Raw genomic sequence first — 15,152 nt, forward strand, 5'->3', positions numbered from 1 at the left:
TATATATCAGCACTAAATAGTCTAACTTGGTGAAGTGGGAAAAAGAAAGGCATAAATTAATTTTATGGGATCAAATACCGTATTTCGCGGCATATAAGACGCACCGGACCATAAGACGCACCCCAAATTTGGGGTGAAAATTGCAGAAAAAAAGATTTTTTATAAGATGGGGGTCCGTCTTATTGTCCGAATTGACAGTATCTTACCTGAGGGCTGGCGGTGGCAGAGCAGGGTCACAGGAGGCATGGTGGCGGCAGAGGTGGGGTGAGGCGGTACGGCGTGCACCTGAGCAGGGTCCCTTCCTGCTTAGGTGGGCGACGCCACGGCCTGGTGTCCATGGGAGGGTGGCAGCAGTGGTTACCGACAGAGGTGCTGGGATGAGGAAGCACAGTGAGAGGGGTCCCTTTCCCCGGTGAGGTGATGGAAGGATCTCGTGGGCACATGGACTGGAGATGATGGAGGTAGTGGTGTACATTGTGAAGCGAGTATTCCACAGGAGCTCATATGTCTGAGCGCCGGGAAGCGGCAAGGACTCAGACATCTGAGCGCCTGTGGAATACTCGCTTCACAATGTACACCACTACCTCCATCATCTCCAGTCCATGTGCCCACGAGATCCTTCCTGAACCTTGCTGCACCCATCCTGGGAAGCAAAAGGATACAGGATACAGAGTCCAAAGTCCCGGTGAGGTGATGCAGCAGCCGGTAATGCTTACCGTGGACCGTGGCGGCAGAGGTGCGGCGGCAGAGGTGTGGCGGTGGAGATGAGGAGGCGCAGTGAGCGGGGTCCCTTTCCCCGGTGAGTTGATGCTGCAGCCCCGGTAATGCAGCAGAGCCGGGTGAATCCTGTTGATATCGGTGGGCACGGCCATCTTCCTGAGGCCGCGCGTTCGCAGATGGAGCTCTGCTGCCCGGGGCTTCAGGAAAATGGCCGCCGCGATCCCCATCTGCGCACGCGCGGCATCCCGCGGCCATTTTCCTGAAGCCCCGGGCAGCAGAGCTCCATCTGCGAACGCGCGGCCTCAGGAAGATGGCCGCGCGCACCGATAACAACAGGATTCACCCGGCTCTGTGCATTACCGGGGCTGCAGCATCAACTCACCGGGGAAAGGGACCCCGCTCACTGCGCCTCCTCATCTCCACCGCCACACCTCTGCCGCCGCACCTCTGCCACCGCACCTCTGCCGCCACGGTCCACGGTAAGCCTGCATTGCGCATATAAGACGCACCCCCCATTTTCCCCCCTTTTTTGGGGGGGAAAAAGTGCGTCTTATATGCCAAAAAATACGGTAACTAAAATTTGGCATGTGCATATGTATTCACCCAGTTGCTATGAAGCTCCTAAAAATTTCTAGTGCAAGCAATTACCTTCATAAATTACATACTTGGTGAAAGGAAGTCCATCTGCATGCAAGCTAAGTGTCACATGGTCAGTCAGTACATACTCACCTTTTCTGAAAGACCACAGAGGTTTCAACACCATTAAGCAAGAGGCACCACAAACCAAATGACACCATGAAGACCAATGAGATCTCCAAACAAGTTAGGGACAAAGTTGTTGAGAAGTACAAGTCAGGGTTGGGTTATAAAAAAAAAAAATCCCTTTTCTGATGATCCCCTGGAGCACCATCAAATCCTTTATCATCAAACTGTTCTGGTTCAACAGCCTAAACAAAGCTTGTTAAAAGACTGCAGCGCAGCCAGTCAACAAGCTTTTCCAGTGTGGGCACTTCCCACCCCATCACAGCTATGCCAAGTGTTAGCATGGCTGTAAATGGCTGGCGCAACATGTGAAAAAAAAATAATACTAATAAAAAATGTTTAAAAACAAGTGCAGGTAAAGCATACAACTGTGAGCTGCAGCACTTAGCTGTCTACTTTATCTTGACTGGTTATCAAAAATAGAGGGGGCCCCACACCATTTTTTCTTAATTATTTAAATAGTAAAAAAATAAAACAGCTCAGGGTTCCCCCATTTTTGATAACCAGCCAACAAATCTGAACATCCACGGGGCCTGCTCATCCCTAGCTATCAGCAGCCATTATCAGACTGTGAACTCTACAGGAAGAACAGTATTGATTAGACGCAGCTACTAGCACTTTTAAACATTTAAAAAGTAACTTAACTTTTGAAAGATATTTTCGGCTCAGCCTGCAGTAGCGCAAAGTAGATTTCGCCCAGCTATGTGGATTAAAGGGAACCTGTCACCACGTTTTTGGAAGATGGGATAAAAATAGCGTTAAATAGGGGCAGAGGTGGGCATTACATTAGTGTGTTTGTTATGCGTTTATTACCCACCTAAGTTGCCGAAATACCTTTGCAAAGTCTCCGTTTTCGCCTGTCAATCAGGCTGGTCTGGTCAAAAGGGCGTTGTCTTCCCCCAGATTTTGCGTAGTTTTCCGTTGGTGGCGTAGTGGTGTGCGCATGCCCAAGGTCCCGAATCCTCTGCCAGGGGATTTAAAAGAGCGCGCTGTTCGTTTTCATTGGTGATCGGTGGGCGCGGCCATCTTCCTTTGGCCGCGCGTGCGCAGAAGCGGCGCTCTGCTGGCCGCGGCTTCAGGAAAATGGCCGCCGCGATATCCATCTGCGCACGCGCGGCATCCCGCGGCCATTTTCCTGAAGCCGCGGCCAGCACAGCGCCGCTTCTGCGCACGCGCGGCCAAAGGAAGATGGCCGCGCCCACCGATCACCAATGAAAACGAACAGCGCGCTCTTTTAAATCCCCTGGCAGAGGATTCAGGACTTTGGGCATGCGCACACCACTACGCCACCAACGGAAAACTACGCAAAATCTGGGGGAAGACAAGACGCCCTTTTGACCAGACCAGCCTGATTGACAGGCGAAAACGGAGACTTTGCAAAGGTATTTCGGCAACTTAGGTGGGTAATAAACGCATAACAAACACACTAATGTAATGCCCACCTCTGCCCCTATTTAACGCTATTTTTATCCCATCTTCCAAAAACGTGGTGACAGGTTCCCTTTAAGCTGGAGACGTCATACATTTCAATCAAAGCAGGAGGACGGCGCGCAACAGCCAGGAAGATGGATAGAGAGCCCATGATTACCGCCTCTCGGATGGATAAAATCCTTGAGGGGTGCAGTTTCCAAAAAGGGTAACTTTTGGGGGGTTTCCACTCTTAAGGCACATTAGGAGAATGTACATCAATGTACTCAGGAGAAATTGCGCAACAACTTTGGGGGTTAATTTTCTCCTGTTGCCCTTGTGAAAGTGAAAAAAATGTAATATAGGCCCCCCAAAGTCACTTCAAATGTGATGAGGCCCCTAATAAGTGGTTTTGGTAAAATGATAAATTTTGTTGGAAAAATGAGAAATTGCTGATCAACTTTGAACCCTTCTAATTTCCTATTAAAAAATGTATGCTTAAAAAATTCTGCTGACATACAGTAAATAATATGTGTGGGAAATGTTATTTATTAACTATTTTGTGTGGAATAACTATTTGATTTAAGGTAAAAAAAAAACAATTTTAGTTTGAAAATTGAGAAATTTTCACATTTTTTGTTACATTTTCATAAATGTACGCAAGTGATATCGACCAAAATTTACTACTAACATGAAGTACAATATATCACTAAAAACAATCTCAGAATCCGTGGGATCTATTGAAGCGTTCCAGAGTTATCACCTCATAAAGTGACACTGGTCAGATTTCAAAACTTTGGCCCAGTAATTACAGTGAACCTGTCAGCAGGATTGTGCACAGTAACCTACAGACAGTGTCAGGTCGGCGCCGTTATACTGATTACAATGACACCTTGGTTGATATAATCTGTCTTGTGGTTGTTATTTAATCTTTATTTTCAGTTAATGAGATTCTCGTGCTTCGGGTCGGCCAGTGGGGGGGCTGTGTGGTGTTTTGATTAGGTATTCATCTATATGGGCTTATGACAGGTCACTGATCCTTCACTTGCATGTAGGATAGCTGCGGAGACACCATCACGTGTTTCTCAACGCAAGCAGTGAATAGCCAGGCCTTTCCCCGGGAAGGAACAACCACGGGAAGGGCAGCATCCAATAAAGGAAAACATCCAATACAGGAAAACCACCTATGCCAAGCATGGTATCCATCCACAGACAGCTGTTTCGGGTGTTTGCCCCTCATCAGTGTGGAGTAGGAATCTGGCTATTAGGAGCAGTGCCTAGTAAAAGGCTGTAAAGGAACAGATGATTGGCCTCGGGGAGACCAAAACATCCAACACCGCGGAGACACCATCACGTGTTTCTCAACGCAGTGATCCAGAACACTGCCCCCATCCCTTATGGGAAATATGCAAATGCATGTAGGATAGCTGCGGAGACACCATCACGTGTTTCTCAACGCAAGCAGTGAATAGCCAGGCCTTTCCCCGGGAAGGAACAACCACGGGAAGGACAGCATCCAATAAAGGAAAACATCCAATACAGGAAAACCACCTATGCCAAGCATGGTATCCATCCTGTATTGGATGTTTTCCTTTATTGGATGCTGCCCTTCCAGTGGTTGTTCCTTCCCGGGGAAAGGCCTGGCTATTCACTGCTTGCGTTGAGAAACACGTGATGGTGTCTCCGCAGCTATCCTACATGCATTTGCATATTTCCCATAAGGGATGGGGGCAGTGTTCTGGATCACTGCGTTGAGAAACACGTGATGGTGTCTCCGCGGTGTTGGATGTTTTGGTCTCCCCGAGGCCAATCATCTGTTCCTTTACTGATCCTTCACTGACCTGCCCTCTATTTTATATAAGGCACATCATATTGTGTGGTTAGAAAAAAATCTTTTAACTTCATCAAAATGGCGCCGCCGCCGCATGTGCAGTAGCACTATCGCGTACCGATAAAGCTACTGCGCATGCGCTGCCGCAGGCACCATTTTGATGGAGAAAGAAAAAATTAGCTGCAGCAAAAGGGAACATGATAGATGCTACTGTACATGCGCCGGTGCCATTTTGATGAAGTTCAATTTTTTTTTTACTAGGCAATATTATAAGCATAAAGCGATACATGATGCTGTGCAGGCGCCGCCGCAATTTTGATGAAGTAAATTTTCTTTTCTAATCTCACATTATATGCATTATGTAAAATAGGGGGCAGGTCATTGAGGGATCCGTGACCTGCCATAAGCCCATATAGATGAATATGTAAACAGAGCACTAGTGATGAGCGAATATACTCGTTACTCGAGATTTCCCGAGCAACCAGGCAACCCCCACATGTACTTATGCTGGCTAACAGAGGTAAATCATTCAGCTGCGGCAAGAAAAACTAAATCTCCAAGCACTAAAAATACTCGGAGGACCCCCGAGCATGCTCGGGAAATCTCGAGTAACGAGTATATTCGCTCATCACTACAGAACACCACATGAAGCCCCCCACAGGCCGCTTCGGGGCACGGGTATATCATTAACTGAAAACTATAAATCAAGATTAAACAACAAGGCAGATTTCACCAACCCAGGTGTCATTGTAATCAGTATAACGGCGCCGACCTGACACTGTCTGTGGGTTACTGTGCACAATCCTGCTGACAGGTTCCCTTTAAGGTCAATATTGACTCGCTCACTAAGGGGTTAAAGGTTGAAAAATTTCTGAATTATTTCTTCTAGGTATGATCTTTTTACATGGCAAGAACCTGGTATTTTAACAGGATGGGTTGACTTTTTACATCCATTGTGGGTGATATCTTCTCTGTTTGGATTTGTTCTCACTTTCTTCATGTGGTCCAGACACCCATGGGCGGACATACCGCCTGTTCAACCTGTGCAGCTGCACAGGGGCCCAAAGGCTCCAGGGGGCCCCTGCAGGCCGGGCCAGCGTTAGGGGCAGGCAGCTGCCTAGGTCCTCGCTCCCCCAGGGGCCCCCAGCTAGCGGCACATCACGCAGCTGCTATGGGGCCCCTGTGAGGCAGGGGGCCCGCCTGCCGCCAGCGCCGACTCCCCCGCCGCAGTCTGCCGGTACAGTTCAAAGCAATGATGGAGGAGAGAGCATCAGCTGACACTCCCTCTCTCATCATTCCCCGCTCTGCCTCTGACAGACACTGCCGCGCACTCACTGTGTGCCGGCAGGAGCAGGAACTGGAAGCAGCGCGGGCACGAGGAGAGGTGATGAGTGTGCTGTGTTGTTTGTTGCTTTTTTTTACTCTATAACAGTGAGTACTGGACTGTGGGGCCATTCTGGGGGGTAGAGCTGCGCTGTATACTATGAGGCAGTGTGCTGTATACTACGAGGCTGCACTGTATACCATGAGGCTGTGTGCTGTATACCATGAGGCTGTGTGCTGTATACCATGGGGCTGCGCTGTATACTATGAGGCTGCGCTGTATACTATGAGGCTGCGCTGTATACTACGAGGCTGCTCTGTATACTATGAGGCTGCGCTGTATACTATGAGGCTGCGCTGTATACTATGAGGCTGCGCTGTATACTATGAGGCTGTTCTGTATACTATGAGGCTGCGCTGTATACTATGCGGGCAGTGCTGTATACTATGCGGGCTGTGCTGTATACTATGTGGGCTGTGTTGTATACTAAGGTGGGTACATTATACATTATATTCTATGGGGGAGGCTGTGTTATATACTATGGGGGGTGCATTATATTCTATGGGGAAGGCTGTGTTACATACTATGGGGGGCTGCATTATATTCTATGGGGGCTACATTATATTCTATGGGGAGGTGGACTGAAATTATATTCCATGGGGGGCTACATTATATTCTATGGGGGGCTGTATTAGATTTTATGAGGGAGGATTGCATCATACTCTTTGATGGGGCTACATTATATTCTATGGGGAGGTGGGCTGTATTATATTCTATGGGGGGTTGTATGTTTGGTATTTTTCGTTACCCCTGTTCGTATTATCTTGTTAGTCTGGTTGGTATATTATGGTACACTATTAATCACCTCCTTCCTGGGTGCGGTAAGGGTGCAGACTGAGGGTGGAGCTAAGGCAAGGTATGTGGCCACAGCATCTTCATCATCAGAAGTAACCTCGGGAACAGGGCAAGCTAGGGGCCCCTAGTGTTCGGGACAGGGAATGAGCCCCTGGTCCCAGGACACCCGACAACAGAGTTGTGACAAATACACTCCTCAGTCCTCCAAATAGTATAGTACACTAATTTTAGTCCTCAATATTGTATAATGCACCCCCCATAGTCCTTCATGTAGTGAAATCCACCCCATAGTTCTTCATATAGTATAATGCATTCCCCATAGCCTTCCATACAGTATAATGCAGGTTCCATATAGTGCATATAGTATAATACACTCCCCATAGTACGATAGAGTGTAATGCAGCCCCCATAAAGGATAATGCACTCCATAGTCATAGTCATTGATAGAGTATGATGGAGCCCCCTCAGAGTATAATGCATCCCCCCTCAGAGTATAATGCAGCCACTACATAGAGTATAATGTAGGCACCCCATAGAGCAGTGTTCCCCAACTCTGGTCCTCAAGAGCCACCAACAGGTCATGTTTTCAGGATTTCCTTAATATTGAAGAGGTAATAATTGCATCACCTGCACAAGCAATAATTCCATCACTTGTGCAATACTAAGGAAAACCTGAAAACATGACCTGTTGGTGGCTCTTGAGGACCGGAGTTGGGGAACTGCCATAGCGTATAATTCATCCACCCCATAGAGTATCATGTAGCCCAACTGTCCTGCAGTATTATGGCTGCACGTACTCACTAATATATGAAAAAAAATACAATACTCACCTCTCCTCCTAGTTCCCCCCCTGCTGCAGAGCGTCTCAGCAGCTCCACTGCCCGGCATAGCATGGTGCGAGATTAATTGACGTAATCGCGTACCCACTGCGTCAGAAATAGAGGGGAATGATGGGAGAGGGAGCTTCAGATGACGCTCTCTCCTCTATCATTGCTTTCAACTGTATCGGCATCCCCTGACCCACGGATCCCATAGTGGCCTCATGGTGTGTCGGTATTAGCGGCTGCGTGGTATGCCGCTATTAACGGTATACCACTGGCTGGGGGCCCCTGGAGGAGTGAGGGTACTAGGCAGATGCCAAGTCTGCCTACCCCTAATGCTGACCATGGATCTATGAGAGCTTTATGGCACCTCTGTAACAGTGGTAATGTGAGGGGATGTGTCATTACACCATGTACTGTTCAGGGTGTATGAAAGCTTAGTGATGTCCCCTGTAGGAGCGATAATGGCGGCCATTTTGATTGTCATCCTTTATTTCCAGATACAGATCACTAGGAAATGACACAAAAGCTGTTACTATCACATCTCTTGCTGTGGACGCCTCTCTGCAGGGGATTCTCCTTCTTCATTCATCTTTTCTGGAGGATCTAATCAGACTGGCTGTCTATGATATGGGGGTCTGGTATAAGAAACCCATTCTTCTCTGTCCTGTTAGGAAGTTCTGAGGTAATAGAGGATGGAGCGGCTCAGTGTTCTCATTTATTAGCGGAAATGGAGAAAGGCCCCAGAGTCTCCTGCTCTGGACCTGACACTCCCAGGAATCAGAGCAATTACCTGATTTATCCCCATTGGATATAACGATATCGGGGCTCATCCAGCTTTATCTCATGTGTGACATTGATCCCCAAACTCCAGTCCTCACGGCCCCAACACATCATGGTGTCAGGATTTCCTTCATTTTGCACTGAGGATGGAATTATTATCGAGGCCTCAGAAGCTGCCGCAGGTTCTCTCCCCCGAGAAATACGAAGGAAATCCTGACACCATGATGTGTTGGGGCCGTGAAGCCTGGAGCGTGGGGGACACTGCTGTATGCGCCCACCAGACATAGGGGGCAGTATAATAATGACTACATGGCCAAGCAATGGAGTAAAGACAACACAAAGGTATAGGGGTAAAAAGAAGATTTTATTTATAGATGAGGTTATTATATATTATATATCATGTATATGTGTAAATTATTCATCTATCAGACTAAATCTATCTATGGGCCAGAGGAAGGCGAAAACCCCCTGTGAGGAATCGGCCAATTATCCTCATATCAGGGGGAAAATTCCTTCCTGACCCCAAATATGGCGATCAGAATGAATCCCAGGATCAAGGGCTCATAGCTAATGTGTATACGTAAGTTTAATGTAAAAAATATATATTATTTAAAATTATTATTATATTATTATTATATAAATGTTTATTATATAAAAATATAAAAGTAATTTCTATTTTTCGGCTAATTTACGCTTATATTTGTGTTGACTATATTATTGTAAATCCAAAATATTATATTATTATTTTACATAAATTATATATTTGTTATTATAAACATAAGAAGCTACTTATTTATTCTATTTTACTAAACCTATCTATGGGCCTTGTTGGTCCAGAGGAAGGCGAAAACCCCCTGTGAGGAATCGGCCAATTATCCTCATATCAGGGGGGAAAATTCCTTCCTTACCCCAAATAAAGTATGGCGGTCAGAATAAATCCCAGGATCAAGGGCTGATAATGAACCGATGAGATTAAAGTAAAAAAATGTGTTGTATTATTTTTTTCCTACTAATCTGGTAGCATGTTTTGACTAATTTATGTCTATATTTGGTTAGGAAACATTTTTTCAACTAATAATATTTTATTTTGTATCTTTTTTTATGCTCTAAAAGTGTGCACTTACTTATTAACCTATGACACTAAATGTATGTATCGGCCGTGTTGATCCAGAGGAAGGCGAAAACCCCCTGTGAGGAATCGGCCAATTATCCTCATATCAGGGGGAAAAATTCCTTCCTGACCCCAAATATGGCGATCAGAATGAATCCCAAGATCAAAGGCTGTTACCTAACCTGTGTAATGTACCTAACCTGTGTAATATACCTGTCATGTAAAATAATATATATGTTCCTTTACTTGGACTAATTATTATTTATAGGAACTATTTTTTCTTTTAAAGTAAGAACATTTTATTTTATTATAACTTTTTTTGTGCTACTAGTGTGTGATTTTACTTATTAATCTATTATACTAAACCTATTTAAGGCCGTGTAGATCCAGAGGAAGGCGAAAACCCCCTATGAGGAATGGGCCAATTGTCCTCATATTAGGGGGAAAAATTCCTTCCTGACCCCAAATATGGCGATCAGATTAAATCTCAGGATCAGAAGCCGATCTATGTCCTACATCTATGTGCTGATATGTACTCTGTGCTATGTGTGTGCCTGTACTGATGATGTAGTGTGGGGACCTGCACTGACCATGTAGTGTGGGTGATGCGTGATGGGTGCGATACTTACCAGGCCTGTGCTAAGGTGAGTTCAGGGATAATGGCCGCTCCTTACATGCTGCTGCTCAGCGGCCCCAGGACTGAAAGGTGCGACTATTGTTCCTGAACTCACCAGATGGAAACTTAGCACAGGCCGCTCCTGGGGTAGAAGATCTTCGGGCTGGAGGGATGTTAGATGCCAGCCCAGGAGGTCAAGGGTCTGGGGCAGCAATGGCAGTGGTCCGGCATGAAGATGGTATAGAGAGAAATGATGTTGAAGGGCAGCCGAGGTGACGTACAGCAGCAGAGACGTGAGGCACGGGTCAGGAGGCATGAAGTTCTGGGCAGTTGGCACGGGCTCATCCTGCAAGACATAAGAGGAAGACAGGAAATCTATCTACCGGATCTTATGTTATATTAGGGGAATGGTCTTTATAATGAACCATTCTGCTATATAACATCAGATGCAATGTACTGACATAATAGGTGTCCTGTGTGTACATCGGTCACTCACCAGATGGTCGTGAATTCTTTCACAGTCCAGATCTTTTCATCCACCTAAGAAAAATAGAAACATAAAGTCACTGTCAGAAAAAGTGAAAAAAGGTAAGATCAAGGGTGATGATTACCACAATGAGAGAACAGCACCTGATGAGTGTTATCCCCAGAGGAGGAGATACTTACCGGGTCCAGCTTGGTGACACGTACGTAAATCCGGCCACGGGGTGAAGGACTGTGTGCTCCGGCCACTGCAGATGGTGGTTCTCCAGAACTGGCCTGAATGGTGTAAATAGTGGCTCTACTCTCCTTTCCTCCAGATCCTCCCAGCCGATGGTGGTAAAGAATGGATGCTCTCTGATGTTCCCGCTCACACCCAGGCGTGTCTGAGGGTCTTTGCGCAGCAGCTTCTTGATGAGATGTTTCACGTCAGCATCAAGCCAAGTTGGAAATTTTGGCTTCTCGTTGATGATGGATTTGAAAGCCATTTGCTTGACGGGGCCGTTGTAAAATGGATATCGCCCTGCTGCCATCCTGGACACCACAATCCCCAGGCTCCACCAGTCCACTGCTGCGCCATACCGTTTTCTACGATGCACCTCAGGGGCCATGTAATGGAAAGTGCCCGTCACTCCAGAGATGTTTTTGGAGGAGGAGACGCCATCTTGGGCAAGCCCAAGGTCGATGATACGGATGTGGCCATCTGCATCCAACATGATGTTATCCGGCTTTATGTCACTGCAATGAAAGAAGAAAACAAAATAAGAAATCTGTCCAGTGTTACAAGAGATGGAAAATGGGTCACTACAAAATACGGCAGAATAGGCGACAGGACACCAGGGAAGTCGGGGGCCATATCTACAGCTTGTAAAGGGGACAGAGAGAAGGAGGAAAGTTCTGCTTACCGGTGGACGATGTTGTGTCCGTGGAGGAACTGGAGGCCACTTACCATCTCTGCTGTGTAGAATCTGATCGAGAGAACAGAGTGCAGAATCAATGTCATGAAATCCTTCTCTGGCAATCCCCAAATACCATGGCACCCCACCTCCTGCTTCCAGCACCCTAAATATATGCCCTGCCAGTGCTCCCCTAGCTGCACCCCGACCTCAGGTTTTTCCCTTTCTCTTAGTTCTCTTTTAGGTACATTCTCTGCTTTCTCACCTCACATTGCCGATGTTCAGGCAGCCGCACATCCTGATCAAATCCTCCACGCTGCCACCGGACAGGTACTCCATGATGAAATATGCCCTGTGCTGAGACTGGTGTGCGGCATAGAGGTGGCACAGGAATGGGCAGTGTCTGGCCGCCAGGAGTATCCGCCGCTCTCTCAAGATGGTGTCCTCGTTGTCCCTTTTGGTGATCATTTTGACGGCCACGTTGATGTTACTACCGGGGACAGATGCCAGGACCACCTGAAAAACACAAATGGAGAATACTTAGAAGTTGTCTGCAGGGGTGGAAGGATCTGGATTTTATAGTCCACAAGGCGCATGAGAAAACTGAGTGATCGCTCAGTCTGCTAGTGACCAGGACCATATAGAGGAGCAGATCTATCTATCAGAACAATGCACTGCCTGCTCCATGGATGGGCTATGGAGAGGTCTTAATAAATATTCGTCATTTTAATATTTAGTTCATAAAACAATAATACACATGAAAATATTTAACTTTGTAATACATTTTATCAGCCAAATCGGCTTCTTTCTCCGCCAGGACTGATTTTTTATTTTCAAAATTCTATGTACCTGGGTAAACTCTGTATTTAGTGAAGACAGATTGTTACATTACTGAGGGGAGATGACAGTTGGTGCTGATAATATTCTATGCAGAAGGGAGGGGGGAGGAGGAGGGAGGAGTTTTGCATTTAGCCCCTCCTCTCCACTACATAGAATATTATCAGCACCAACTGTCATCTCCTCTCAGTAATGTAACAATCTGTCTTCACTAAATACAGAGTTTACCCAGAAATTGAGAATATAGAATATGAAAAATCAGTCTTGGTGGAGAAAGAAGATTTATCTGATTAGAATTATTACAAAGCTGCTTATTTTCATGTTTGCTATTGATTTATGAAATAAAAATTAAAATGACGATGACTTTTTAAAGGGTTTTCCTCTGTTACCATATGGAAATAAACAGAGTAAGCATTAGTAGAGGCATTGAGTTGGCATTAGTATGGTCCAAATATAATTGATTATCTAGATTTAATAAAAACACAGAGACAAATGTATGTACAATATGGCAGCCTGATAGGAGAAAAAAATAATGTCCCCTGCCCTCTACAGCTGTGACCCCTGAGATGAACCCTCCAGTACAGAAGAATACCAGGTTATAGCAGCACTAGCCCTAACTATGGTGATGTCTTATACCTCATCTCACAGAAGGACACTACAATGAGCAATAACAAAGCAAGACATGGCTGATAACAGAGAACAATACATGGGGATATATGAAAAATCTCAGATTTCAAATAACAAATATGTAGGCCTTACTTTGCCAAAGGCGCCTCTACTTAGGACCTGGTGGATGTTGAAGCGGCTGATGTTAAGCCTGGCATAGGGGCCAGATGATCCAGGGTCTCCACTGCATCCAGGTGTTGGCTCCTCCAATCCGCTGTTGTCTCGTCTCCTTTTCTTCTTTAAACCGGTCACGCTGTCCTCTTCCCTCTTTCTCTTCTCCTCGCGCCGCTTCTCCTCGCTCTCTTCTCGCTCGCTTCTCCTCGTCCAGTAGTCGCCATTCTCCGTAATCTCTTCCCGCCTGTAGACCTCGGTCCAATCACTTCAGCCCACAGTTGAAAGTAAACGGCAGTTGGTCGTGTGCAGGTGACCAGAGGTGACGGAACCCTCAGGTGGCTCCTGCCAGGCAGCGGCTCCTGGCCCTGCTCTGCCCTATACACTGTGATGTGGGCATCATGGGTGACAGTTTAGAGTCCAGAGGAACGGCAGAGAACTTCATGGCGACTTCCAGTGGTTTATTTATTAGATTAGTAATCCCTCTATGTGTTTCATCATCGTTCCATTTTATAACTTACATTATTTTTGTATTGTAAAGTTAATATTTTTATTAGTTTTTCTATGTTTCTTATCACATATTTCCTCGATGTCCCATTTCCCTTTATCATTTCTCCCAAGAGTCTATTCCACCAAAGTGGTGCGCACCTATTACCCCCAGTGCCACCCAGCCGGCTCTACTGCACCTCATGGACAGAATACACGGAGCTGTAAACTCTTCCTGAGCTTTTATATTCTCTGTATAACCAACACTTTCTACCAATTATTACCTCTTACCAGGAATATGGTGATATTGGGGCAGTATATAATAAAGCCATCAGTGCTATATATAATACAGGTTGTACCGTTCCCAATAACCCATCACATGTGATTTACAGTAATCCCACCACAACCCATGGGAAGGACGGGTCACTGCTGCTCATCTCTGGGGTCACCGAAATCTTCTTCTTCCTCTTTATAATATCGCTTTATTTACATGTAACACAAAGAAAACAATTAAAACCCCTATAAATGAAAATGACCCTGTTATTTCGGCTTCTTTGTGCTATTGTGTCACAGTCACAGGCAGTGAATACACTGTACCATTTACTGCTGCAGTCAGCGATTAGTTATATACTGGCGGATTGTCACCGTTATTGTAATGCAGGTCCTATCGCCCTAAATCTATAAACATTAATCCCCCAACATGTTTCGCCCGCTCTCAGGCATCATCTGGAGAATGGGGATTAAAGGAGTAAGATGTCACCGCTCACTCCCATATTATTTGTGGTGCAGACGACTTATGACGTCACATCCACACAGACATGTGAAGACATAGCACAATCAGCAGGTGTCCTAGTCTCATAAACAGGACAGGACACAATTATTGACAACTATGAACACACCTGAGAGGGCTACCTTCAGGGGAATGTCATTAAATTAGACATATGACATCAGACACCATTTAATGGGTGATCTATCACGCCCGATGTCCAGGTGGGAAAATCTACATTGGTCTCCTTGCTAGAGAACTTCACGTATGTATCAAGGAACATGTAAGAGACATGGACAAATCTAGGACAGAGGATGATCCTGAACAATTTAAAACCCTACTAAGATATTTTCAACAATTCCATCATAGGGATTCAAGTCTTCTCAGAGTTCTTTTGGGACCGAGAAGTGGTGATCTCAAGAAAACTCTTGCTTATGTTGAGAGCAAGTGGACTTTTAGATTGGGTACCGACCAGGCTTAATGAAAATCTGGGGTTTGGTTCATTTTTAGAAATATGGAGGCATCTTTTGGGAGGTGGGTTTGTGTTTTTTATTGATTTGAACTCATATTTGTTTGCTCTGCAGTATACAGCCATGAAGGCCGGATTTTAATCCACCTATCTATATCCACGTATGTGATGATTTCTACTTTGTGAACATTTTTCATCCTATAAAGAGATG

General features: G+C 45.7%; 1 protein-coding gene across 1 annotated transcript; it reads right to left on the bottom strand.

Annotated features, from left to right (window-relative positions):
* Positions 1-9,011: 9,011 nt before the first annotated feature.
* On the bottom strand, positions 9,012-14,755 carry LOC143767915 (protein kinase C delta type-like). Its single transcript, XM_077256436.1, has 7 exons — positions 14,711-14,755; positions 13,203-13,475; positions 11,872-12,122; positions 11,616-11,678; positions 10,897-11,448; positions 10,727-10,770; positions 9,012-10,576 (listed from the first exon to the last, which is right to left on the bottom strand). Exons 1-6 carry the CDS (start codon positions 14,753-14,755, stop codon positions 10,746-10,748), a joined length of 1,209 nt encoding a protein of 402 aa, XP_077112551.1. The 3' UTR covers positions 9,012-10,576; positions 10,727-10,745.
* Between the last annotated feature and the right edge of the window lie 397 nt (positions 14,756-15,152).

This window comes from Ranitomeya variabilis, chromosome 4, assembly GCF_051348905.1.
Source record: "Ranitomeya variabilis isolate aRanVar5 chromosome 4, aRanVar5.hap1, whole genome shotgun sequence".
Classification (NCBI taxonomy): Eukaryota; Metazoa; Chordata; class Amphibia; order Anura; family Dendrobatidae; genus Ranitomeya; species Ranitomeya variabilis.

Coding starts and splice junctions, on each gene's coding strand:
- LOC143767915 (XM_077256436.1), bottom strand. CDS start 14,755: ATGTTCCTTGATACATACGTGAAGTTCTCTAGCAAGGAGACCAAT. Junction 11,449..11,615: donor GGACACAACATCGTCCACCG/GTAAGCAGAACT, acceptor CTTTCATTGCAG/TGACATAAAGCCGGATAACA. Junction 10,771..10,896: donor GTGTCACCAAGCTGGACCCG/GTAAGTATCTCC, acceptor TATTTTTCTTAG/GTGGATGAAAAGATCTGGAC.